A 26,899-nucleotide genomic window follows, 5' to 3' on the forward strand; every position below is an offset into this window, starting at 1 on the left:
CAGCTCCACACTCTGACCCCAATGGAGGAAGAGGCACTGGAGATCACCAGGATGACAACGCGTCAGTCTGTGGGAGAAGGAGAGATGGGAGGCCATAAACAGCAGGGTAATTTATAGCTCTATCCTGAGGTGAAGGGCATGGAAGAGACTCCTGCCCAATGTGAGGTGTGGATCTTTGACCGCTATCGTCTAAGGGGCTGGTTGTGCTGGGACACTTGTTGAGTAGGCTGAGTTCTTATTTACACTTTCTTGTATTTCCTACAGGACCAGTTGCAGAGGGCCAGAGTGCTCAAGCACAACCGGCACCACTCTCCTCGGCAGGGGGAGACTCAACAGAACCAGAACCGACACATTATACCTCCACACCTTCCACCAGCACAGACATACTCCCCTCGGTTGGGCCCAGAATAGTGTAGAAAGAGGAGCACTGAGTGAACCTCACATGCACAGAAAACTGAGACCCTTGGCAGCATAGACTGCTCAGCATTGCTGATGGTGCTGAGATACTCAGACTGGACACCAGCTGTGTCCCAGTCAGTGGCCTTATCCAGCATCCGAGGACGCCAGGAAACGGCCGAGGCAGCTGAAGCGGCAGATGAATGGGCCATCCCTCAGGGAGCATCGGCATCACCCTTCAGCCCCTCGCTCCCTCCGACTCAGGAAACATCAGTCTGTCAAGGCCCTGTGTCAGAGGCTGACCCTGCAATGATGCAGGTGCAGCACCCTGTGGAGGTGCCCCCACGGGCACCTTCAAGACAAGGACGGAAGCCACATGCATCTCAGCCAGAGGCAGAGAGTAGGAAGCAGGTTGCCTCCAGCTCATCCTCTTCCACAGGGGGAACACTGCTTAGAAGTGTAAGGGAAAGAAAAGCACCAGGCCATTGATTTCACTTAATGGGTCACCTGGGTGCTGTTTGCCACATTTGTGTGCTCATTTGTTTTCACTACAATGTTATGATCAGGTGAGGAGGGGCCGAAGGGCTTTCCTCTTTTCCCTCTCCCTGTTTGACCACAACAGGTTTAATTCTTTCTTAAAGTGGATGTACTGGCCAATTCAGTAGGTGTTTGATTACTTACTTGCTATGATCATAACAAAAACCAATTGGACAGGTTTCTTGAATTTAACAAAGAAAGAGGTTAACTTTATTGTACTTAAACCAAACTAAGTAAAATAATAAGCTACGCACCAACTTTCACACACACACACACACACACACACACACACACACGTTACAGAGTGGGGAAGGGTAGATTGGTTGAGTTAGAGTCCATAGAAAAAAGGTACAGAGTCTGTGGAGCTTGGGGATTTGGCTGGCTTTAGTTGAATTCGGTGGTCTTGAGGCTTTTAATTTGAAGCGATAGATAACAGATTCGGTAGGTCTCTTGGAGACAGCGATGAGGATGATCAGGTGAAACACTGCTGAATCAGCATGGCCCTTGTGACCATGCAGTCTGCAGCTCACCCTGAGGTCTGGACGGCATTAGTAGGTGTCCATCCATGCTTGGGCGCCAGCCACCTCTGGAGCGATCCGTTCCTCCTCCTCTTATTCCTCTTCCCAGTCCTTCTCTGAGGTGGAATGCCATTCAAGCTGCTCTTCCTCATCCATCTCCAGGCCTCTTTGCATTGTCATGTTGTACAGGGCACAGCAAATGACCACAGTATAAGATTCTCTGGCTGTTTTGTATTAGAGGGCACCACCTGACTGGTCAAGGCAACAGTAGTGCATCTTCAAGATGCCAATGGTCTGTTCAATGCAGGTCCATATTAGGAGATGGCTCTGATTGTAGCGCCTCTCTCCATCCGTGTCTGGGTAGTGGTCAGGCGTCAGGTGCCATCTCTTCAGGAGATAACCCTAATCGTTACCCATGAAGTCTGGATGTGGGCCTGAAGAGGCACCTGGGACTCTTGCAAGATGAAGGAATCATGACAGCTGCTCGAGAACTGGGCACAGATCTGCAAGGTTCGCTTCCTGTGATCACAGACCAGCTGGACATTCAATGAGTGGTAACCCTTTCTGTTGAGGAATCTGACTGGCTGGTCTGTTGGTGCCTTCATGGCTACGTGGGTGGAATTGATGATCCCCTGGACCTGAGGGAATCTAGTGATGGTGGCCAAAGTCCTCTGTGCCTCAGCTGGCCCATCTGTGTCAAAGTCAATTTGGTCCTCCGCCCTCCAGAATATGCATCCATGACCTCCTTGATAGCCAGGTGTCACCTAGGTTCACAGCTGATCCATGTAATTACCCAGATGCATAAAAGTTCAGGGTGACAGTGACCTTGATGGCTGCAGGTAAGGGACTGCCATGGGAGCACAAAGGTCCGAGACCAAGTGCCTGAATATGCGCAGCCTCCAATGGCACTGGTGCGCTGTCATTTGCAGGTAGCTGACTCTTGGTTGTTAGACCTGATATCTTAGGTAGCACATTCTTCCCCTTGCAGCCCCCTGCTGTGCTCCTCTGGCCTCCTGCTCTCCAGGAGGTTGCATCTGTTGAAGCTCATCCTGGCTGCTCTGTCCAATGTCAGAGTAGCCTGTTCCTGTCCGAACTCCCTCAGCTGGAGTTTGTTCATTGACCAGGCTTTCCCCTGACAATCCCAAGTGCCCAAGTGATGCCAGCTGCCTCATGTCACTCTCTGGATTTCTGCCACTCACCACTGAGAAAAGCAAGTCTTCCAGCTCCAGCAATGGCTACTCTGCGCCACTGTTTGAGCAGTGGAGCTTTATTCTGTGCTTCTACAATATGGTAAACAGCCCTTCCAACAGCCCTCACGGCCTCCCACATGTTAACAACTTCTACACCCTGCCATGTTCCAGATGCCATGTTTTCCCCATGCCCTCCTATTGAAAGTTACAAACTGCTCCTAACAATGAGATCCTTAATGAGCTCAACAGCCAATTAATTGGAGTTGTGCGGGCTTCCTGTTCCCTCCCTCCCGGCATCCCATTCAAAATCACTTCACATTCCAGAGGCAGCAGGACCTGGTGCAGACCTTCAAGAATGCGATTTTCAAATCACACACACACCCACTCCTGCACCCACTGGCATTTCAAAATTCATCCATTAGTGAACCTTCCTTGATCGAGAAGCTTTCATCTGGCTTGGTCCCATCCTTTAAAGCTCTTTTCTAAATCTCTTTGCTTTGCTCATTCACTCCCTACCTTTAAAAGTCTTCTTAAATCTGTCTTTTTGATGATGCTTCAGCCAACTCTCCTAACATTTCCACCACTGGTCCCATCTGTCTCTTATGTGAAGTGTGTTAGAACACACTTATTAAATTAAAGGCATTATAGAGAGGGAAGGTGTTGTTCATTTTTACTGATACTGGTGGAGTTCAAAACGCAAATGCAACCAGGAATGCAGAGTTCAACCAGTCATATTTGAATAATGGATTGTAATTGTTAATGTATCCTGCCAACCCTACCTCCAGAGATCAGATAGAATGTTTTTCTTGCTCTTTGAATTATTCATCTTCCTCCAACTCCAGAGATAGCATAAACTGAGGTGTGTTTATGACAATATAAACTGTATGTGATCTATTGGAAGGAAGAGGCCATTTTAAAAGAGCAAAATCCAAGGTGAAGTGTTAAACCCATGGTGCTGACACCAACACAATTGAAAAGAGTAAAACAGAAGACAAATCAGGCAGCTGTGATTCGATTATGCCAAGTTTTGAGTTTAAATTCAGGTTTGATGGACCAAATGGACCTTTCATTTTCTAACATTCTGCACTTTTCTTTTAAAAAAATGGAAGCCAGTGGCTTGTGAGTGAATTTTACAATAGTCTTTTAAATTAAAGTTAAAAAAGTCTGAAGATCAATCATTAGTGATACCCAGTGGCTCCTGCTAGAGTTTGGCAAATTTGGAAAACCTCTGTTGCTAACTGTAAAGTGGTTTTCATACAATAAAGTTCCCATTTTTGATTATTATTCATGTTAATTAATTCAGTTCTCAAAGCAACAACTATGGCTATAAAATAACACAAAATATTTAACTGAATGAAGCCAGTTGTAAATACACAGGAGTGAGAAAAGTGATACTGTAAAATACAGTGGGTTTGGGTTAAATGTGGTTCCTAGAACCATAGAAAAATTATGGCACAGAAGGAGGCCATTCAGCCCATCGTATCTGCGCCGGCCGAAGAAAATAGCCGCCCAATCTAATCCTACCTTCCAGCCCCTGGCCCGAAGCCTTGCAGGTTACAGCACTTCAGCTGCATATCCAGGTGCCTTTTAAAAGAGCTGAGGGTTTCTGCCTCCACCACCATTCCTGGCAGTGAATTCCAGACACCCACTACCCTCTGGGTGAAAAGGTTTTTCCTCATGTCCCCTATAATCCTTCTACCAATCATCTTAAATCTGTGCCCCCTGGTAATTGACCTCTCCACTAGGGGAAACAGATCCTTCCTGTCTACTCTATCTAGGGCTCCTCATAATTTTGTACACCTCAACTTCCCAAGGCGCTTCACAGGAGCATCATCAGATAAACTTTAACACTGAGCCACATAAAGCAATATTGAGAAAGGTGACCAAAAGTGGGGTCAAAGTGGTAGATTTTTAGGTTAAGTGCTGCTTTCTTTCAATGTGTCTAACCCCATGTTTCCCTCAGCCCCTTCACTGAGCCTCCCCCTTTCTGACTGGAACAGTGTCTCTCAGGGTTAACTGCTGCTGCTGCTCTTTTATCTCTCTTCCTCTTTAGCCCTATGACCATGGCCCTCAGCTCTTTGGCACTATAGCTATGGTACTGACCCTTTCCCTCTTTGGTCCTGTCGTTCTGCCCATGGGTCCTGCCTATTTCCCTCATTGGCCACATGGCCATGGCCCTGGCCCTGCTCAGTTCCTTCTTTGGCCGCATGACCATGGCTTTTCTCATTTCTCTCTTTGACCCCATGGCCATGGAAATGGCTCTGCTCATTTCTCTCTTTGGCTCCTTGGTCATGACTCTCTCTCTCTCTAACTCCTGCTTCTGTCTTCCTGTGTTCTTCCTACAGATGGAGACAAGTGCATCCAGTACTGGATGAGCAGAAATTTCTTCCAATTAAATATTGGGAAGACTGAAGCCATTGTTTTCAATCCCTGCTCCAAACTCCATTCCCTAGCTACTGACTCCATTCCTCTCCCTGGCAACAGTCTGACATTAAGCCAGTCTGTTTACACCTCTGTGTCATATCTGGCCCTGAGATGAGCTTCCAACCTCATAGTCACATCATTTCTAAGCCCGCCTATTGCCACCTCCCCAACATCGCCCAACTTTGCCCCGTCTCAGCTCATCTGCTGCTGATACTCTCATTCATGCCTTTGTTACCTCTGGACTTGGCTATTCCTGGCTCCTTGACACTCCAGGCTGGTCTCCCACATTCTACTCTCTATAAACTTGAGGTCATCCAAAACTCTGCTGCCCATGTCTTAACTCACGCTAGGACACTCCTCGCACTTATCCCTCCTGTGCTTGCTGATCTACATTGACTCCCAGTTAAGCAAAGTCTTGATTTTAAAAATTCTCATCCTTGTTTTCAAATCCATCCATGGCCTTCCCCCTTTCTATCTCTGTAATCTCTTCCAGCCCGACAACCCTCAGAGATAGCTGCACTCCTCTAATTCTGGCCTCTTGTACAACCCTGAATGCAATTGCTCCACCATTAGTGGCCATGCCTTCAGTTGCCTAGGCCTCAAGCTCTGGAATACCCTCCCCACACCTCTCCACTTCACTTTCCTCCTTTAAGACACTCCTTAAAACTTAGCTGTTTGATCCAGCTTTTGGTTATCTGACCTAATATCTCCTTCTGTGGCTCAGTGTCATATTTTGTTTTATAATGTTCCTGTGAAGCACCTCCAGACATTTTATTCTTGTAAAGGTGCTATATAAATATAAGTTGTTATTGTAATTAAACACTTTGGAAAGTCACCAAATATTATATATATACCCATTTAAAGGTTTTTTCATTTCACCGTATTATTTTGCTCCTTTTTTCGCCCATTTTATATGTTCTGTACCATGTAACCTGTTGAGCAACGATCTGCCAGATCCCGTCTAATGCAATTCTAAAACTGGTCGCTAGGAAGCGCTCAAGAGCAGTCTAGAGTGAGTCACCGACTATTTTATTTCCCTCCTGTGGGAATGCGCTTCGCATTCACTCATTGCCACCCCTTTGTGCTATAGGCAAGATAAGGGACCGGCCCTCTGCACAATCAATAGTCACACACCCAAATGCTAAGAGTGCCATATGTGGTATATTGATTGGAATAATAGGCGTTCAATGTTCCTTATCACTTCAAAATTGCTCAAATGATTAATTATTTTGAACTGCAGTGACCGTCGCGTACCTCTCATTCACTATGCCACCTATTTCACTTCATATTTTCAATTTACTATTTTTGTTTCTAAGAGCTAATATTTTAGGTTATTTATTTTGGGCTTTAAAGGGTAAAGGCAAGATTGCAGTTGGTGAAATCCGTATTGGTGCTTACTTTAATCTATTGTGCAATTTAGGTTCCATGGATGGAGTATTATGACTACAATTTCACTTTCATAATCTAATGTAAGTTAACTTTCATTCTGAAATTCTGAAAATTGCTACAGAGCAATTTTATTTTGGAACCTCCCATAAATCATGGTTAATGTACTGCATTAATACAGTGGCAGTGGACAAGCAATAACATTTCCTATAGGATTCATATCAAACATATTAAAACACACACAGACATATATAAAATCGTTCAGGTGGTAATTGATTATGTATAAATCAATTACCATTCCAGTGGGGTTTTTATATTTTGTTGCGAATCTTATGCTATTGACACCCCGGTCAATTTAAGCCACTTAAAGCATTTTCATTTCCAAGAAGCTTTTTAAGTTTATTCAACAGATTAAGGCAATGATATTTTCAAAGTTTAAACATATAATAACGTCTATAAACCTTCGCATCTGAGTAAAAAAAAATCATAATTTAAAACATAAAGCCAGTATGATAGTAAAAAGTTTTTAGATAAATAACGCTAATCGGGATAACTATAAACATTATATCCAACATTGTAAGTATGCAATATTCTACAGAGAGAAACTTCCATTGCAAACAGCAGTAACATCTCTGTTCAACCGATATAATGGGACCGCGAATAGATATTTTCAGTTGAATTTATTAATGCCCGGTTTCCAGATAGATTTTAGAAAGCATTATCTTAAGAAGGAAAGCAGTAACTTCGAGAGCTTGTTTAAATGTATCTACACGCTAAAGTTTCCGGTGAATACGAACTTTAATTGTAGCTGGATGATTCCGCCAGTTGGGGTCCACAATGCTGCGGGGACAGGGTTTTTCTGGATATCTTTTACTTTCAGTCTATACTTGAAAAGTAACCTCCCCTGCAACCGGCCTGACGTCAGGGTGTTTCCCCAGACTCTCTTCTGGAGAATGATGCTGCCACTTGCTCCATTGCACTGTCAGTCTGCCTCCCTCCATCACATGCATGCGTCCACTCTCCCTCTCCGTCCTCCCGTCACCTTCACGTGGAGCCGGCACGCTATCTTCCCAGTGAGGGATGTGCAGACTCTCGCCTGGGAGCTGAGATCAGCAGACAGACCGTCTCCACGCTCCTGCTCCCCACCACAACTCCAAGCTTCATCCAAGACATGGCTGTCCGCGACAGCGTGCTGCCCATCAGCGAGATGGCCAGCTCGTTCCCCGAGGTGGTGGAGCTGAACGTTGGCGGGCAGGTGTATGTCACCAAGCACGACACCTTGCTCAGTGTCTCCGACTCCCTCCTGGCCAACCTGTTCTGCAAAAACAATCTCAAAGTGCTTCCCAGGGACAACAGGGGCCGGTATTTCCTGGACCGGGACGGCTTCCTCTTCAGGTACATCTTGGATTATCTCCGAGACAAGCAGCTGGTCCTGCCCGAGCACTTCCCGGAGAAGGAGAGACTGCTCAGAGAGGCTGAGCACTTCCAGCTCAGCGAGCTGGTCAAATTTCTGATGCCCAAGGTCATCAAGCAGAGCTCGGTGACAGAGGAGACATTGCAGAGTGACATTGAGGAGAACTCCCAGAGCAGTGATTTGTTGGCCAAGAATGTCCCTGACTCGGCGTCAGCAGACAAGAGATCGGGCTTTATCACCATCGGCTACCGCGGCTCTTACACTTTAGTGCGGGATAACCAGGCGGATGCCAAGTTTCGCAGGGTGGCCAGGATCATGGTGTGTGGCAGGATCGCCCTGACCAAGGAGGTTTTCGGAGACACCCTGAACGAGAGCCGAGACCCCGACCGCCCCCCTGAAAAGTACACTTCCAGGTTTTACCTGAAGTTCACCTACCTGGAGCAAGCGTTCGACAGGCTGTCCGAGGCTGGCTTCCACATGGTGGCTTGTAACTCCACCGGAACGGCCACCTTCATCAACCAGTACAGGGACGACAAGATGTGGAGCAGCTACACCGAGTACATCTTCTTCCGTGAGTTTCAAGCCTGCAGTACTTACATTTATTTAGCGGTGAGACCTTAACAGCAAACAGGAGAAACTTCAACCTAATATCCCGGGTCCCAGAGAGGTGGCGATGCGAGAATCGAAGTGTGCGAAGTTCTTGTGCAACTCACTAAATACGATAGAGTATTCTAATTAATATTTCATTCAGGTTGAATCTTTTCTGGAATAGCTTGTGTTATTGCCCACTTTCCTTAGTCAATTTTTGATGCATGTACGAGTTAAACACTATTATGAAGCATAAATCAGTTCTGCCCCCCGCTCCCCCGGAATATTGAATTCATTCATTCAGACAAAACGCTGAGCTGCGCCTCTCTTCGGACGGGTAGTTACCATCCAGTCTAGTGATACCAAGCGCTTCATCGTATCCAATCCCTGCTGGGATGTGAGAGCAAAAACAACGTTTCTTTAGGGCTGAACACATCCCTAGTTAGAAGAGAAAGGGGCCATACATTTAAAGCAGGGAGGGAATTTTCAACAGGAAGCGACTAGAGGAGCTTCCTGGCATGGTGAGGGAACAACTCGCCAAGTTTATAAACTACATAATCATGGTCTGGTTTTCCTTTTGACTTGATGTAGAATTTCAGTCAGTATAAGATATCAGCCGGCTGAATAATATATGCAAATAAAATGCATTTTTAAAAGTTTCTCTCATGAAATACTGAATTTACCTCTGATAAGATTCGGTGCTTTTTACCGTTTTCAGGTCAGCTCCAATTATCCAGCCCATGAGAAAACTGATAAAATCATTGGATAGGAAAACCACGAAAGAGATTTTGTTTTATTGGCAGGATTGGAATCAGCTTCTGTTAGTTCAAACAGAACCTTTTCTTCTGAATGTAAACACGAGAGAGACTGAGTGAAGGGAGGGAGCACAACCCCGTATCAAATACGAGAAAAATAATCTCACTTGAGAGCGCAGAGTCGATCGAGGAAAAGTCTTGCGTATGGATTACTTTATATTTGCCAGAATATCTCCTTTCAGTTGCCGAGATCGATAGCGCAGCCCCAGACTGCAGACTGTTCATTCTAGTGACATCTCTACTGAGGCAGGAAAACATTTCAGGCCGTTTTCGCAGACTCGCAGCTGTCACAGTCTATTAGTTTATTTGTTTCTTATTGGTCTTATTGTAATTTTTAACGAGGCAACACTGAATGATTTATATGTATGGTCTTCAAGCAGTGCATGCACGAACGCGCTCGTAATAGTGTTGGACTCCTTGCTGCCAATAGTAAACAGATGTCGTGTAATTGAGTCGGCATCTATGCAATTTTGAATATAAGCAAGCCAATCATGCATGCAATCTGTTAAACCCCCTATTTATTCTTCACATAAATGCGTACTTGACATATATATGTGGGGATACAGGACTAGACACCATGGGATACCATTGTTCTGAATTGGGCAGCTGCTAAGTTTGAGATAGATCTATCCCGTGGCTGCTCATCAAGTAATATGTTTAAATCACACTAGCTGAGTAATTGAAGCTAAAATATTAGTTAATAAATGAAATCAGAAACAAAATACTGCGGATGCTGCCAATCTGAAATAAAAAAAAAACAGAAAATACTGGAAAACACTCAGCAGGTGAAGCAATATCTGTGGCGGGAGGAAGAGTTAATTTTTCAGGTCAAGACTGGAAGGTGTTAGACATTAACAGTTTTAGATATAAATTTATGCACGAATTCCAGAGTTATCCCTATTTCATTTTTAGTCATAAACTTGTCTGAATTCCAATCACTTTCTTGCATTCCTTTGCTTTATAATATGGTTGGAGTGCCTGTGAACGTTCATCATATTCCTTGTGAGTTTCAAAGGTCCTGTTCTACATACCCTTTCTCCCTTCGAACTCCACTGTGTTGAAATGAAGACTCATCACATAGTCCGCTACTTTAACTCAATCTTTCACTGGACCTCCGTTGGTCTTTCCTTTCTCTTACAATCTTAAGGCTTTTTAAAACCCAAGCTGAACATCGCTCAATGGCTACTTTATGATTTTACATTACCATTCCAACCTTGGTGGCGTTGTGCACAACCAGCCTTGACCTTTCAGCTTAGTCATTGTCAAATTAGGTTTTGTTAATGGAAACCACTGTTGTGAATTGGGGAAAAAAATGATTCGTACATATGGTGTGCGATTAACCTTTTGTTCATTCAGAACTTTGTTTCAATTGGCCTCTTCTTTAGGTATGCATTGGAAGAAGGGGTAAGCTGGCTTGCTTTATTTGTTCCTTGGCACGGATCAGTTTGTGCACGCTCAAACATTGCCAGGACATAAAATCTGCTTTCAAATTTTAATGAGTATTTATATTTATTGCACAATATAATCCAGGCCAATGATTCTACAAAGTCCTCATGGAATACTCTTTGCATTTTTCTGACAATTGTTTTCATGTTTCATTTCTCTCTAAACTCCAAACAATAGTTTCAGCCTTATGGTTATTATAATTAATGTAAATTAGATCGAGCTCAGCTTTAACAAATTGCAGCCTAGAAATCACTCTGTGTGTGTTATTAAAGTATAAAAAGCTGATTGTAACTGTAGGGCATTAATTTCTCTGCTATTTTAACCCTTACTAAAATAGCAGGCTATGTATATATATGTGTCTGTATGCTAATATCACACTTAGTGATTTCTAGCCTTGTCAGTAGCTAGCCCAACTGCACAGTGAATTAATGAAATACAACAATTTATTGCATAAGTTATCATTCATTTGCAGAGGTTCAATCAGAGGCACAGTCACAAATAAATAGGTAGAGGAAATATCAGTGGCAATTCCAGAATGCAGAGTGGATGGGGAGCAAAGGGAAGGCATAACTCAAACAAAAAACAAAATGGGGAAATTTATTTTCCCAGCCCTATTGGTGCTTTGAGTCCAAGGGCTCAACTGGCTAGTACAAGAGATACAGAGACAAAATAAATACGAAGATAACAGGCAACTTCAACATTCCAGCTGGAATGAACAATAAGAGACTAGAGACTATATTCAAAATCCTAATATTGTGCACACTATATTTGTTTTGGGACTTTTAAAACTCAACTGTAATGTTTGCAATTTGCAAGGAAATGCTTCAGTTTGTTACTTGCCATATTATATTTTTAAAATGTTATTTTCATTACAAAACAGTATGCAGATTTCGAAAAGTATTGGTCGATGTAATACAACTAACCTTTTAATGATAAAAGTTAAAATTACTTCGAAAATTAAAAGAATCATTATAAATTTATTTGGACCATACATATAACTAATTTATCTGGACACATTTCACACATGTATGGGTAATAATGTCTGTCTGCAGGCTTTCTGAACTTCAGCACTTTAGCTATAAAATTATGTTTTTGTCTACAAGTTAGTATGGTATTACACAAACATTATGTATTCCTACTTTCTTTGTAAGCAGTCCAACTTCACTTGTCTGATGACATGCGATACAGAGATGGAAGTGAGAAGTTTGGATGGAACTGAGAGGTTTGGTGTTACATTTGTCATACCTGACCCTGGATGAGAAATTACTGGACATGAAAATTAAGGGGAGCTACTCTTACATTTACTTTCATGTTTTGTGAATTTTGGGGTCATCAAGGTGAGGAAAATTACTGCTGGAGAATGGGTTATTTTCCTTTTAAGTTCCCAGTGTTAGCATTGTGCACTTTTAACAAAATGTCTCAGTAAAAAGTAAACCCCCTCCCTGTACCAGTGTAACATTTTTTCATTTACCACATCACCTTGGGGTCTCTCTAATTGAGACTAATTAGGAACTGTTAAGTAGATTGAGATTGCCAAAAGCATTTTTAGGACCCAGTAAGCACGAGCATCTATTATCCACTGTCAGGCAAAGCCCACACCTGCCAAGATTGAGGCACACAGGATTTCTCCACATGAACATTAAAACTTAAAATTGCAAGCCCCTGACCAGAAAGACATTTCCACGGTAACCGACAGTGTTGGAACTAGGGACAAAGGGCCATGCCCTGACTCATTCAACCAACAATGAATTTTTGATTACCCGACGTAGAAGCTGGGGGGAGATAACATTCCAGAGACTGCGAAGATACAATCCACAAACCTCGCAGGAGAGGCTGTTCCATATAAGGAGCTAGTCACATGACTAACCTGCTGGGCAACCTGGGAGTTTTTGGAATTTGAACTCCCAACAAAGGATTAGAACAGAGGCAAAGCCATGTGCTCATGGAGTAAAGATCTCTCCTGGCATTGAGAACATCTCCTCTACTGTCTGCCTGCCTCCATCTCTTTCCCATGGAACTGAATCTTGTGAAGACCTGTAAACAAAAAGAGAGGGCAGTCTCCTACGTGAACAACTTTTAAGATGAATATTGGGCCCCAACGAAACTCAAGACTACAACGAGTTTGAGAAACAGTAACAAGATATTGCCTCAAACTGTTCTACTTATCTTTTCTTCTGCTCTTTTCTGTCCCTATTTGCATGTGTGTATCGCGTGTGCATGCTAGCATGGGCATTCCATATATCAGTAGGCGTTAACCGCATTCGAGTTTAAGGTTTAATAAATTTCATCTTTCTTCTTTCAACCACAGAAAGCCTGTTTGTACTCATTTCTTTGTCTTATAATTGGAAAGTTGTGAACAAGGATTCATAAAAAGGGGAGCTCAAAACACAGTGTGTTTAAAATTAAACCCTGTTACAATAAGACCAGGTGAAGACAGTAAAAAAAACCCTCAACACCTTTCACACTTGGTCCACAAATATGGTCTGATTTGTGCCCTTCCCCAGTGATAACATGTCCATTATGTAAACCACTACACTATCTAATCTCGCTTTAGAAAAAAAGGCACTATACTATGTGCCATGATACTTTTAATGAAATTAATTTTGATAATACATATATCAAAGCGATTTGCATGAGGCTCCACAGCCAGCAGAGCCTCACTAATGCTGAGTAAATTAGTGATATGTGTCGTTTTATTCTGGTTTGCACTCACATCTCCTGAGGATGTGTTGGCAATGGAACTTCATAAAATTATCTTTATATCTTATTATTGTCTCATTCTGAGAAGATTTGGTTTGTTTTCTCCCCAGTGTCCTGGGCAATACTTATCCATCAACTGACGTCACTAACATCAGATTATGTGGTCATTATCTCATTATTGGTTGTGGAAACTTGCTGTATGCAAAGTCTGTTAACTGTTCTTCCTACACTACCACAGTGACAATGGGGAGAATTTTAGCCTGAAAAAGTGAGTGAGTTTGGGAGAAGGTGGCTGCCATAAGGACTGAAATTTACGGTGTGTCAGGAAGCTGGTAGCAACCCGCTGACTTCTGCCTTTAACTTCAGTGTGTTCGGCTGTGCATGGGAAACCAGTGGGAGAGGGAGGTTGCCAATTGTAATATGTTACTAGGTCAATAATTGCAGTTTTAACTATGGACATCAACTTTATCCATGTATGTGTGGGTTTTCTGGGTTTTGTGGAACTCACCAGTGAAATCAAGATGAGAGGACAAAGGGATTTAAGGAGGCTGAATGAATGATAGGCAAAACATCCTTTAAGTACTGTGATCTCACACCTGCTTCCTTGCCAAAGTGAAAGGCTTTTGACACAGGACTTGTTCTGAGAGTGTGTTTTCATTGCTTTGGAAGTGATTTGCACTATTTTGGAAGTGAGTTCAACTACATTGCTTTACTCAGAGTGTTGTGAATCTTTGGAATTCTCTACCCCAGAGGACAGTGGAAACTCAGTCATTGAGTATGTTTAAAGCAGAGATTGACAGGTTTCTAAATACCAATGACTTAAAGTGATATGGGGATAGTGTGGGAAAAAGGCATTGAAATGGATGATCAGCCATGATCATATTGAATGGCAGAGCAGGCTCGATGGGCTATATGGCCTCCTCATGTTCCTATGTCCTATGTTCCTTTGAGATTTAGTGTGTCTGCTCCACACTTGCCATCTGCCAAACATCAGTTCAGCATGGGTGCCCCTTATGCAGCTTTACATTGGACCTCAGATGAGGAACAAGGTGAGCAGCAGCAGGAACAGCACCAGCTGCAGGAGCAGCAACAGCAGGAGGTGAGAAACAAAACATAGAGTTTATAGGCAGAGGATAAGCTTCCTGGACATGTCAGAGCACCAGTACCTCAGGAAGCTTAGGATATCGTGGAAGGTGATCTTTGACATTTGCAACCTCATGGAAGATTTGCTGCCAAGTGGACCAGATGGACACACATTTCCAATGGCTGTCAAAGTCACCACCACCCTTAATTTAAAAGCAAAATTCTGCAGATGCCGAAATCTGAAATAAAAACAAGAAATGCTGGAAATACTCAGCAGGTCCGCAGCAGCCGTGGAGAGAGAAGCATCGTCAATGCTTCAGGTCAGTGACCCTTCATCAGAAACCTTAATTTCTTTGCCTCTGGCTCATTCCTGGGATCTGTAGGAGACATTTGCAGAATCACGTAATCTGCCACCCAAAAATGCATTTCACAGGTGACTGATGCCATGTTTGCCAAGGCCATGATTTATGTACACTTTGCAACTGAAGAGGCCAGTCAAAATGAATAGGCGCTCGGCTTTGTGATTCTTGCTGGCTTTGCACAGATCCAGGAAGTCATCGTCTGCACACATGTGGCAATCAAGATGCCCCCCAGATCACCCTGGAGTCTTCATCAAGTGAGAGCTTCCACTTCATCCTTGTTCTGCTCATGTACAACCACAAAAAGATCATCATGCATGTTTGTGTAAGTTTCTCAGGGAGCTGTCATGATGCTTTCGTTCTGCACCAGTCAGGCCTCCCTAAGTTTTTCACACCTTGAAGCAGTGTTCGTGACTGGCTCCTTCAAGTCGAGGATTACCAACTGAAGACATAGCTAATGATGCCTATTAGGAGCCCAGACAATGATGCCCAGGAGAAATATAATCGAAGGCACCTGACCACCAGAGCTGTCATCAAGCAAGCAATTGGGATGCTGAAGATGTGGTTTAGAGGCCTGGACAGATCTGGGGGCACCCTTCAGTATACACCAGTCTGGGTCTTGAGAAGGATAGTGGTGTGCTGCGCCTTGCACAGCATAGCAACAGTGAGCTCCAGGAGGATGAAGGTGCTGAGCGCACTGCCTCTTTGGAGGAGGAAGAGGAGGAACATGAGGAGGAGGAGGAGGAGGGACTTGATGTGGCAAAGGCTGCAGCAGTGGTACACATAGCTGTCAGGATGCCCTATTTCTGGCATGCTTCAGTTAGACTGAACCTATCTGGCAAGCAAAGTTTGAACCCACTTGCTCCCCCCTACCACCCTGCCCCCATCCTCCAACACAAAGCAGTCCTACAATCAACAAAGCATCCCTGTCACAAACACCAATTGTTCATCCTTCACCCTTGTCTTACCATTCATCACATGTGAGAAGGTGAGAGATGGTAATGGTAATGTCATTGAACTAATAATCCAGTGGCTCAGGCTAATAGCCTGGAGACATGGGTTCAAATCCCACCATGGTAGCTGGTGGATTTTAAATTCAATTAATTAATAAAAACAAAGCTAGTCTCAGTACCATGAATCTATCATCAATTGTTGTAAAAAACCATCTGGTTCACTAATGTCCTTTAGGGAAGGAAATCTGCTGTCCTTACCTGGTTTGCCCTACATGTGACTCCAGACCCACAGCAATGTGGCTGACTCTTAACTGCCCTCTGAAATGGCCTAGCAAGCCACTCAGTTGTCAAGGGTAATTAGGGATGAGCAACAAATGTTGGCCTTGCCAATGATGCCCACATCCCATGAAAGAATAAAAAAAAACTTGCCAGGCAAAAAGGGCAATACAAGAAAGTGAAGCAAACATGTAATTTTAATCATACAAAAAAATTGATCTAAAACAATCTAACATTGTATTAAACAGCCACTACAAATCTTTACTCTTCCTATTTTTTTATATTCTTTCATGGGATGTGACTGTCGCTGGCAACGGCAGCATTTGTTGCCCATCCCTAATTGCCCCTGAGAAGGTGGTGATGAGCTGCCTTCTTGAACCGTTGCAGTCCATCTGGTGCGGGTACTCCCACAGTTGCTGATCAAGCAGGCTGTTTTGTCCTGGATGATGTCAAGCTCCTTGAGTGTTGTTGGAGCTGCACTCATCCAGACAAATGGCGAGTATTCCATCACACTCCTGTCTTGTCCCTTGTAGATGGTGGACAGGCAGTCAAGAGGTGAGTTAGTTCTGCAGAATTCCCAGCCTCTGACCTGCTCTTGTAACCACAGTATTTAAATGGCTGGTTTAGTTAAGTTTCTGGTCAATGATAACCCCTAGCATGTTGATGGGGGATTCAGCAATGGTAATACCGTTGAATGCCAAGGGAGATTGTTAGATTCTCTCTTGTTGGCGATGGTCATTGCCTGGTACTTGTGTGGTGTGAATGTTATTTGCCACATATAATCACAAGCCTGAATGTTGTCCAGGTCTTGCTGCATATGGACACAGGCTGCTTCGGTATCTGAGGAGTTGCTAATGGTACTGAATATCGTACAATCATCAGAGAATATCCCCACTTCTGATCTTATGATGGAGGGAAGGTCATTGATGAAGCAACTGAAGATGGTTGGGTCTAGGACACTACCATGAGCAACTCCTGCAGTGAAGTCCTGGGACTGAGATGTTTGGCCTCCAATCACAACCATCTTCCATTGCATTAAGATATGACTCCAACCAGCACAGAGTTTTTCCCCTGATTCCCATTGACTGTTTTTTACTAGGGCTCCTTGATGCCACACTCGGGCAAATGCTTTCTTGATGTCAAGGGCGATCACTCCCACAACTCTCAAGGAACAATGGGCGAGAATTGGAAGCACCTTGAGTTGAGTTCTCACTTCCATGTCCCCTATAATCATATTCTCTCTGATGGTCTACCCAAACTTCCCTGCTAACAATCAGCTGGAGACCACTTTGCTGCACATCAGTGAGATGCTGACCGGCCAGGGTTAGATTTTCATCAGTCTTGTTTAAGGTGTCATTCTGAGTGTGCAGGCCATTGGTGAGGGCCAATATGCACTCGTTACCTGCTGCGTCTGATGCTCCATGCAGGTGGTCACTCTTTCCATGGACATAGACATCATTGAAAAGGCCTGTGACATCATGGTACTTTAATTAGAGACAAACTCCTCCAATCTCTCCAAGTGTGTGCATTGCAGCTGGAAAGGTTGACAGCACCTCACACATTTTCTGCTGCTGCTCCAGAAGTATACTGTTCGTCGACAGTCTCCAAGGCTCAGCATCTGCATCCAGTTGAGCAAAGCTTGGACCATCTTGCACTCTCCAAGGAGGCTCTCCACTGCTGTCCCTGTCTCCACTACCTGGTCTTGATCACTTGTGCTGTGTGGCACACCGTTTGAAAACCCAACTAATGTCTTGCCAATCCCACTGATGTGTGTGTATCTGAGCTGGTATATAGTCTGCATGAGTTCTATGATGGTGCATCTTCAGAGTGAGTGACCTCCTCTGATGAATCTTCATCCTCCTTCCTGCGGGATGCTTGAAGGACCTGTGGGAGATGAAAGATGGGAATTATAGCTCAAGGTAAAAAGCTGTTAAATCATCATGATCAGATTCATTGACTGCAGATATCAAGTCAACATGAGTGCGTGTTGTATCCTGTGTGGCTATGCAATATTTAATTCTGTGACCATGTAGTTGGGGCCCCTCCATTTCTCCGTCTTCAATGGCTCAGCATGACGAGACAGCTTATCTTCAGAACCTCCTCTCTGCAGCTGTAAGTATGGAAATGACTAGAGGGCCACCTCTGGTTCTTTGCCCTTCCCTGATGTTTTGTGCCCTTTCCTCTTGCAAGAAGGGAAAGAAGAGACCTATGAGTGAGAGTAATGGACTGTGTTGAGTGGATGGATGGGCCAACATTTGTGAAGGGTCACTGTGAAGGGAAGGTATGATATTGTAATTAGAAGAGGATGAATGTCAGAGGTCAATGGTCAGATGGGACGTGAGGAGGTGCATAGACAGAGAGGGATGGGTGCATATACAAAGTAATTTGGTATGAGGAGTGATGTGCAGGAGTAGGCTTGGGAAGACAAGAATGAGGGAAGTTGGGGTTAGATGGACATCAGGATATACTTGAATGTGCCATTACACTCACCTTTCCTGACCTGATAAAGTGATTAAACCTTTTCTGGCACTGTATCCAGGGGCACGACCCAACTCTCCTACTTCTCACCTTGTCAGCGATTTCTTGTCATGCCACCTTGTTTTCTGAGAAAGGCTTCTTCTTCCCATTGGTAGGGAAGAAAATCTCCCTGTGATCCCTTACAACTCACAGCATCAGCTCTGGGGAGGCATCTGTGAAGTAATCTGCTGCCTTGCAACATTGCGAGTCCATTGCTGCACTTTCTACCTCTGTTGAAACACCTGGACAATGCTTCATGTTTCATCATAGCAGGGTCCCTTTAAACATTTCAACTGAAATAGACTCATGCAGGTTGTCACCATGCCTACTGATGCTAATTGGTCAGGAAACCCGGAATCCAGATGCAAATGCAATGGATGGGTTTAAAAAGCCATTGATGGACGCGCTGCTAAAACTTTGGGCTCCCCTGCTGCCCATGCTTCGAAAAGATAAAACCCAGCCCTACACTTTAGAAGTATTTCACTGGATGTAAAATGTTTTGGGATGTCCTGAGGTTCTGAAAGGCACTATGTACATGCAATTTCTTTCTTTCTATTTTCAGAAAACATACTTGATTGGTACAGTGTTGATCTGCATGACATAATTGTTACGTATGTACATTGTTCTGGGCTTGTGGCTGTAATGATGTGATTCTTTAATGTGAAAATAGTATTTTATATTTCTACATGTGGCTTCCTCTGTATCATCTCATCTACACAGGACTTTGGAAGGAATCAAGCAAAAACCAAATGTCTCCAACTACAATCCTTTTGTGTACTTTCTAAATGGTACCGATGAACATCTGGATAACAATGACTTAAGAAAAGAAGTGTTTCTCAAAATCAAAACTTATAACTGTTTTTTTTCTTTCCTAACCTATTTTCTCTGCTTCTAAAATTGTTGACTCCTTGCAGAGAGATGGCTCTATGGTTAATAGTTACCCTGCAGCATCTCACCCTAGTTGCTATTACCCACAGATGAGCCTTAACAGTGAGCGACAAGGTTTAAAGATGAAGGGAACATCACAAATAGGACAGACCCTGTCTACACTTGATTTATCTATCCTTATCTGACTTCAATATATCTATGTATAAAGGGTCTCTGGTTGGAATTTTAACAATCTCTTGGCAATGGGCTGGAAGGTGGGAAGGGTGTCAAAATGGCGCGGGAAGCCATCAGTTGGGTTGATTGATGTCTTCCCGCCGACATGCCATTTTGACAGCGGGGGGAAAGCTGGCAGATGTGCCGCCTGCCGGGAGCTCAATTGAGCCACTTAAGTAGCCAATTAAAGGTCTCTTCCGACCTCCCACCAACCTGGCAGCCTCCCAGTCAGCTCTGGGGGTGGGGGAGGGGGCACTCCATGGCCCATGAGGGCCTCCCGGCTACAATGGCTGCCCCTACGGCAATGACGCTGCCTGCCCTCAGCAACACCTCCCCCACCGATACCCGAGGCCTGCCTCCCTGGCCCCAGCGTCTCTGGACCCTACTTACCTGTCTTCGAGGGTGCACAGCCATCGATGCACCCTCATTCTGCAGGTGCAGCCCTAGCAATGGCCACCACTAGCAGGGGCGCTGCTGAGGCTGCTGATCTTCTAGCCCTCTTGGAGACGGACCGCCGTCCTTAGTAGGGCCACTTAATTGGCCACCAATGGGAATATGCCTCCCCAGGTTCTGCCGCCGGGTTCATCTCACGCTTTCGGCCCCAGTGGTGGGACTTCAGCTGTTGTCATAAAATTCAGTCCTCTGATTAATGCTAAGGAGCAGAAATTTTGACTGATTGCAGGTCAATAGAGTGGTCAAGAAGGCATACGGCATGCTTTCCTTCATCGGACGGGGTATTGAGTACAAGAGTTGGCAGGTCATGTTACAGTTGTATAAGACTTTGGTTCGGCCACATTTGGAATACTGCGTGCAGTTCTGGTCGCCACATTACCAAAAGGATGTAGATGCTTTGGAGAGGGTGCAGAGGAGGTTCACCAGGATGTTGCCTGGTATGGAGGGCGCTAGCTATGAAGAGAGGTTGAGTAGATTAGGATTATTTTCATTAGAAAGACGGAGGTTGAGGGGGGACCTGATTGAGGTGTACAAAATCATGAGAGGTATAGACAGGGTGGATAGCAAGAAGCTTTTTCCCAGAGTGGGGGATTCAATTACGAGGGGTCACGAGTTCAAAGTGAGAGGGGAAAAGTTTAGGGGGGATATGCGTGGAAAGTTCTTTACGCAGAGGGTGGTGGGTGCCTGGAACGCGTTGCCAGCGGAGGTGGTAGACGCGGGCACGATAGCGTCTTTTAAGATGTATCTAGACAGATAGATGAATGGGCAGGAAGCAAAGAGATACAGACCCTTAGAAAATAGGCGACAGGTTTGATAGAGGATCTGGATCGGCGCAGGCTTGGAGGGCCGAAGGGCCTGTTCCTGTGCTGTAATTTTCTTTGTTCTTTCTTTGATCTTCTCTGTCCCAATCAGCAATCTGTAATGAATTAGTCGATCTCAGGGAGCACATTGTAGTACCTGTACTATTGAGATCAGCAAAGTCAGCGTGCCCGTCAGTGTTTTACACAATGATTATCTGAGGCATACAATCTGTACGCCCTGGCTACTAAATGTGTAAGCCCAATAAGCCATGGGGAAGCTGGTCTTACCACATAAAATATATATTACACACAAGATTGTCAAAGTGGGACAAATAGAGAGAAGATTTTCTTTAGGGCCCAGGTGTAACAAAACCTGTCTATACCAGATGTGTTTATGATACTGTTACATGGTGCAAAGGAAATCTCCATTGTTACTGATCTAGAATTCTAATGTCAATAAAATAAATTATAATGAAAGATATATAAGAATTTAGTAAATGAGGCAAGACAAAGTAAAATATTACCTTTCAGATACAGCTCCCCAGCCTGAATAAAGGAATGCATGAATGTTTTATGACCTCAGGACCTGCACAGGTACATACTGCTTAATCGCAGAGCCGGCTGTAAGCAATCATCAAGCATCAGCTATAGATAACCCGCTGTACTGGGGTCCTGCAGCTCCTTGATGAATATTGTAGTCAGGGATACATCACAACCAAAGAGAGGACTGTATTCAGTACAAGGGCTTCTCAGCAATGCAGGGTTAGAATTAAATTTAAGCAGTTCTTTTGTGAATGAAGTAGAAGCCTACACTTGTTATTATTCTGACCTTGATGACATTACAATCTGGCTGCCCTCAGCTACTGATGATCAGACTCGGTTTGTCCATGTAGGTTGGGTTAGTAAGGTGACACAACTGTTTCCAATATTGTTTGATACAATTTTATATGATATGTGGGTGATACCCTGCAGGCACTGCTCAGTAATACTTTGCTGCTACTTGGGACCATTCATTACTTATAACAGGCTACTGAATTATGAATATGACTATAAACCACAATGACAACAAAAACAGCAATACAATTTTTAAAAAGGAAGAAGCAGGTTGGGTAGGGTTGCCTAGTCCAATATTGCTGGGGGCCATCGGATCCTAATGCCAGCTTGTTTAGTTAGGGAATGATCAGTTTCGGAGTTGCTATGGCTCAGTGATTATCCAAGTTGCTTCATGCTTTTATAAAGGATGGAAAGTGAAATACTCTCCACTTGCCTGGAACACTTCACACTCCAAACTTTCAGCTTGTGGTCTTAGTCCAGTATAAAACTTTCAGCTGTGCTTATTATTTATTTGGACACTTTTATGATAAGTGGACATCTGTGTGGTTAATCACTAATCACTGCTGACTCCTGGGTATCTAATCTAACATTCATTTAAAATTAATCTCTTCACAGAGTTTTTGTAGATTTAGCATAGTGTACAAGGTTTTATAATTTTACTAATTTTAAAATCAAACAAAGTATAGGTTATTCAGGTCAAAGGAGGACTGGACAATGCAATTATAGGTCATGACCTCATAATTTTCAATCAATTTCACACCTAAATTTTCTCTTCTCCCAACTTATCTCACTTTCAACTTCTTTATTTATTTATTTTTTATCTGTTCAGGGGATGTCAGCATCGCTGGCAAGGCCAGCATTTATTGCCCATCCTTACTTGCCCTTGAGAAGATGGTGATGAGCTGTTCTCTTACACTTCTGCAGTCCTGGTGGTGTAGGAACAGCCACAGTGCTGTTCGTGAGGAGGTTCCAGGATTTTGACACAGAACAGTGAAGGAACGGCAATATAGTTCCAAGTCAAGATGGTGTGTGACTTGGAGGGAACTTGCAGGTAGTGGTGTTCCCATACATCTGCTGCCCTTGTTCTTCTAGGTGGCAGAGGTTGCGTATTTGGAATTTGTTGCCTAAGGAGCCTTGGAAAATTACTGCAGTGCATCTTGTAGATAGTACACACTGCTGTCACTGTGCATCGGTGGTGGAGGAAGTGAATGTTCAAGGTACTGGAGGGGCTGCTTTGTCCTAGATGGTTTCATGCTTCTTGAGTATTCTTGGAACTGCACTCATCCAGGCAAGTGGAGAGTATTTCACTTGTGCATTGTAGATGGTGGACAGGCTTTAGGGAATCAGGAGGTGAGTTACTTGTCGCAGAATTCCCAGCCTCTGACCTGTTGTTGTAGCCACAGTATTTATATAGCTGATTCAGTTAAGTTTCTGGTCGATGGTAACCCCAGGTGGGGGATTCAGCAATGGTAATGCCATTGAATGCCAAGGGGAGGTGGTTAGATTTCCTCTTGTTGGTTAGGGTCATGGCCTGGCACTTGTGTGATGCGAATATTAGTTGACATTTATCAGCCCGAGCCTGAATGTTGTCTGGGTTTTGCTGCATGCACGCACGGACTGCTTCAGTGCCTGAGGAGTTACGAATGGTACCGAACACTGTGCAATCAGTAACGATCATCCCCACTTCTGACCATATGTTGGAGGAAAGGTCATTGATAAAGCATTTGAAGATGGTTGGGCCGAAGACTGTACTTTAAAGAACTCCTGCAGCAATGTCCTGGGGTTGAGATGATTAGCCTCCAACACCCACAAACCATCTTCCTTTGTGCTAGGTATGACTCCAACCAGTGGAAAGTTTTCCCCCTGATTCCCATTGACCTTAATTTTACTCAGGCTCCTTGATGCCTCACTCAGTCAAATGCTGCCTTGATGTCAAGGGCAGTCACTCTCACCTCACCTCTGGAATTCAGTTTTTGTAACCATGTTTGAACCAAGATTGTAATGAGGTCTGGAGCCGAGTGGACCTGCTGAACCCAAACTGGGCATCGGTGAGCAAATTACTGCTGAGTAAGTTCCACTTAATGGCACTATTGACAACACTATCCATCACTTTGCTGATGATTGAGAGTAGACTGATGGGACGGTAATTGGCTGGATTGGATTTGTCCTGCTTTTTGTGGACAGAACATATCTAGTCAATTTTCCACATTGTCGGGTAGATGCCAGTGTTGTAGTTGCTCTGGAACAGCTTGACTAAGGATGCGACTAGTTCTGGAGCATAATTCTTCAGTACTACAGCTGGGATGTTGTTGGGGCCCGGAGCCTTGGCAGTGTCCATGTTAAGCTGTTCCTTGATACCATGTGGAGTGAATCAAATTGGTTGAAGGCTGGCATGTGTGATGCTGGGGACCTCGGGAGGAGGCTGAGATGAATCATCCACTCAACACTTCTGGCGGAAGATAGTTGCAAATGCTTCAGCCTTGTCTGCCTTGTCTTTTGCACTGACGTGCTGGGTTCCCCCAATAAGCAGGATGGAGATGTTCATGGAGCCTCCTCCTCCCATTACTTATTTATTTGTCCACCACTATTCAGGACAGGATATGGCAGGACTGCAGAGCTTTGATCTGATTCATTGGTTGTGGGATTGATTAGCTCTGTCTGTAGGATGCTGCTTCTGCTGTTTAGCTTGTTTGTAGTCCCGTGTTGTAGCTTCAGCAGGTTGGTACCTCAATTTTAGGTATGGCTCATTCTGCTCCTGCCATAATCTCCTACAGTTCTCATTGAACCAGAATTGGTCCTTGGCTTGATGGTAATGGTAGGCTGAGGAATATGCTGGGCCATGAGGTTACAGATTGTGTTTGAATACAATTCTGCTGCTGCTCGTGGTTCACAGCGCTTCCTGGATGTCCAGTTTTCAGGTACTAGATCTGTTCTGAATCAATGCCACTTTTCACAATGGAAGGTGTCCTCAGTGAGAAGGCAGGATTTTGTCTCCACCAGGGTTGTGCAACAATATCCAATATTCTCATGGACAGCTGCATCAACAAGGTCAAGTAAGTTTTTCGATCATGTTGGTTCTCTAACCACCTCCGCAGGCCCAGTCTGGCAGATATTTGTTTTATTCATTCATGGGATGGGAGCATCGCTGGCTAGGACAGCATTTATTGCCCATCCCTAATTACCCTGGAGAAGGTGGTGGTGAGTGGCCTTCTTAAACTGCTGCAGTCCATGTGGGGTAGGTACACAACTTCCTGTTAGGAAGGGAGTTCCAGGATTTTGACCCAGCAACAGTGAAGGAACGGGAATAGAGTTCCAAGTCAGTGGCTTGGAGGGGAACTTACAGGTAGGGGTGTTCTCATGCATTTGCTGCCCTTGTCTTTCTTCCAGGTGGTAGAGATCACAGGTTTGGAAGGTGCTGTCTGAGGAGCCTTGGTGCATTGCTGCAGTGCATCTTATAGATGGTACACACTGCTGCCACTGTGCACCGGTAGTGGAGGGAGTGAATGTTGAAGGTTATGGATGGGGTGCCAATCAAGCGGGCTGCTTTGTCCTGGATGGAGTCAAGCTTCTTGAGTGTTGTTGGAGCTGCACCCATCTAGGCAAGTGGAGAGTATTCCATCACACTCCTGACTTGTACCTTGTAGATGGTGGACAGGCTTTGGGGAGTCAGGAGGTGAGTTACTTGCCACGGTATTTATATTGCTACTTCAGTTCAGTTACTTGTCAATGGTAACCCCCAGGATGTTGATAGTGGGGGATTCAGCAATTGTAATGCCATTTAATGTCAAGGGGAGATGCTTAGATTCTCTCTTGTTGGAGATGGTCATTGCCTGGCACTTGTGTGACGTAAATGTTACTCGCCACTTAATAGCCCAAGCCTGGATATTGTCCAGGTCTTGCTGCATTTCTGCACAGACTGCTTCAATATCTGAGGAGTCACAAATGGTGCTGAACATTGTGCAATCATCAGCAAACATCTCCACTTCTGACCTTATGATTGAATGAAGATCATTGATGAAGCAGCTGAAGATGGTTGGACCTAGGACACTACCCTGAGGAACTCCTGCAGTGATGTCCTGGAGCTGAGATGATTGACCTCTATAGACCTCCGAATAGTTCCAGAGATGTAGAGGAAAGGATAGCGAAGATGATTCTCGACAGGAGCGAGAGTAACAGGGTAGTTGTTATGGGGGACTTTAACTTTCCAAATATCAACTGGAAATACTATAGTTCGAGTACTTTAGATGGGTCAGTTTTTGTCCAGTGTGTGCAGGAGGGTTCTGACACAGTATGTAGACAGGCCAACCAGGGGCGATGCCACATTGGATTTGGTACTGTGTAATGAACCCGGCCAGGTGTTAGATTGAGATGTAGGTGAGCACTTTGGTGATAGTGATCACAATTCGGTTAGGTTTACCTTAGCGATGGGCAGGGACAGGTATATACCGCAGGGCAAGAATTATAGCTGGGGGAAAGGAAATTATGATGCGATTAGGCAAGATTTAGGATGCGTAGGATGGGGAAGGAAACTGCAGGGGATGGGCACAATCGAAATGTGGAGCTTATTCAAGGAGCTGCTACTGCGTGTCCTTGATAAGTATGTACCTGTGAGGCAGGGAGGAAGATGTCGAGCGAGGGAGCCGTGGTTTACTAAAGAAGTTGAAGCACTTGTCAAAAGGAAGAAGAAGGCTTATGTTAGGATGAGACGTGAAGACTCAGTTAAGGCGCTTGAGAGTTACAAGCTAGCCAGGAAGGATCTAAAGGGAGAGCTAAGAAGAGCGAGGAGAGGACACGAGAAGTCATTGGCGGATAGGATCAAGGAAAATCCTAAGGCTTTATATAGGTATATCAGGAATAAAAGAATGACTAGAGTTAGATTCGGGCCAATCAAGGATAGTAGTGGGAAGTTGTGTGTGGAATCAGAGGAGATAGGGGAAGCGTTAAATGAATATTTTTCGTCATTATTTACAGTAGAGAAAGAAAATGTTGTCGAGGAGAATACTGAGATACAGACTATTAGGCTAGATGGGATTGAGGTTCACAAGGAGGAGGTGTTAGCAATTTTGGAAAGTGTGAAAATAGATAAGTCCCCTGGGCCAGATGGGATTT

The 26,899-nt window shown here is 44.3% G+C and overlaps 1 protein-coding gene across 6 annotated transcripts in view; it reads left to right on the forward strand.

Annotated features, from left to right (window-relative positions):
• Positions 1 to 7,622: 7,622 nt before the first annotated feature.
• Positions 7,623 to 26,899, forward strand: part of LOC137384696 (BTB/POZ domain-containing protein KCTD8-like) — a 352,009-nt gene continuing 332,732 nt past the window's right edge. For 5 of the 6 annotated variants that reach the window (XM_068059031.1, XM_068059202.1, XM_068059366.1 and 2 more), the window contains exon 1: positions 7,623 to 8,436. In XM_068059031.1, coding sequence (XP_067915132.1) covers positions 7,623 to 8,436 — 814 coding nt within the window. Of the gene's footprint in view, positions 8,441 to 26,899 lie in introns of all 6 variants that reach the window. The other variant, XM_068059280.1, reaches the window with a different exon arrangement.

Source organism: Heterodontus francisci, chromosome 1 (genome assembly GCF_036365525.1).
Source record: "Heterodontus francisci isolate sHetFra1 chromosome 1, sHetFra1.hap1, whole genome shotgun sequence".
NCBI classification, from domain to species: domain Eukaryota; kingdom Metazoa; phylum Chordata; class Chondrichthyes; order Heterodontiformes; family Heterodontidae; genus Heterodontus; species Heterodontus francisci.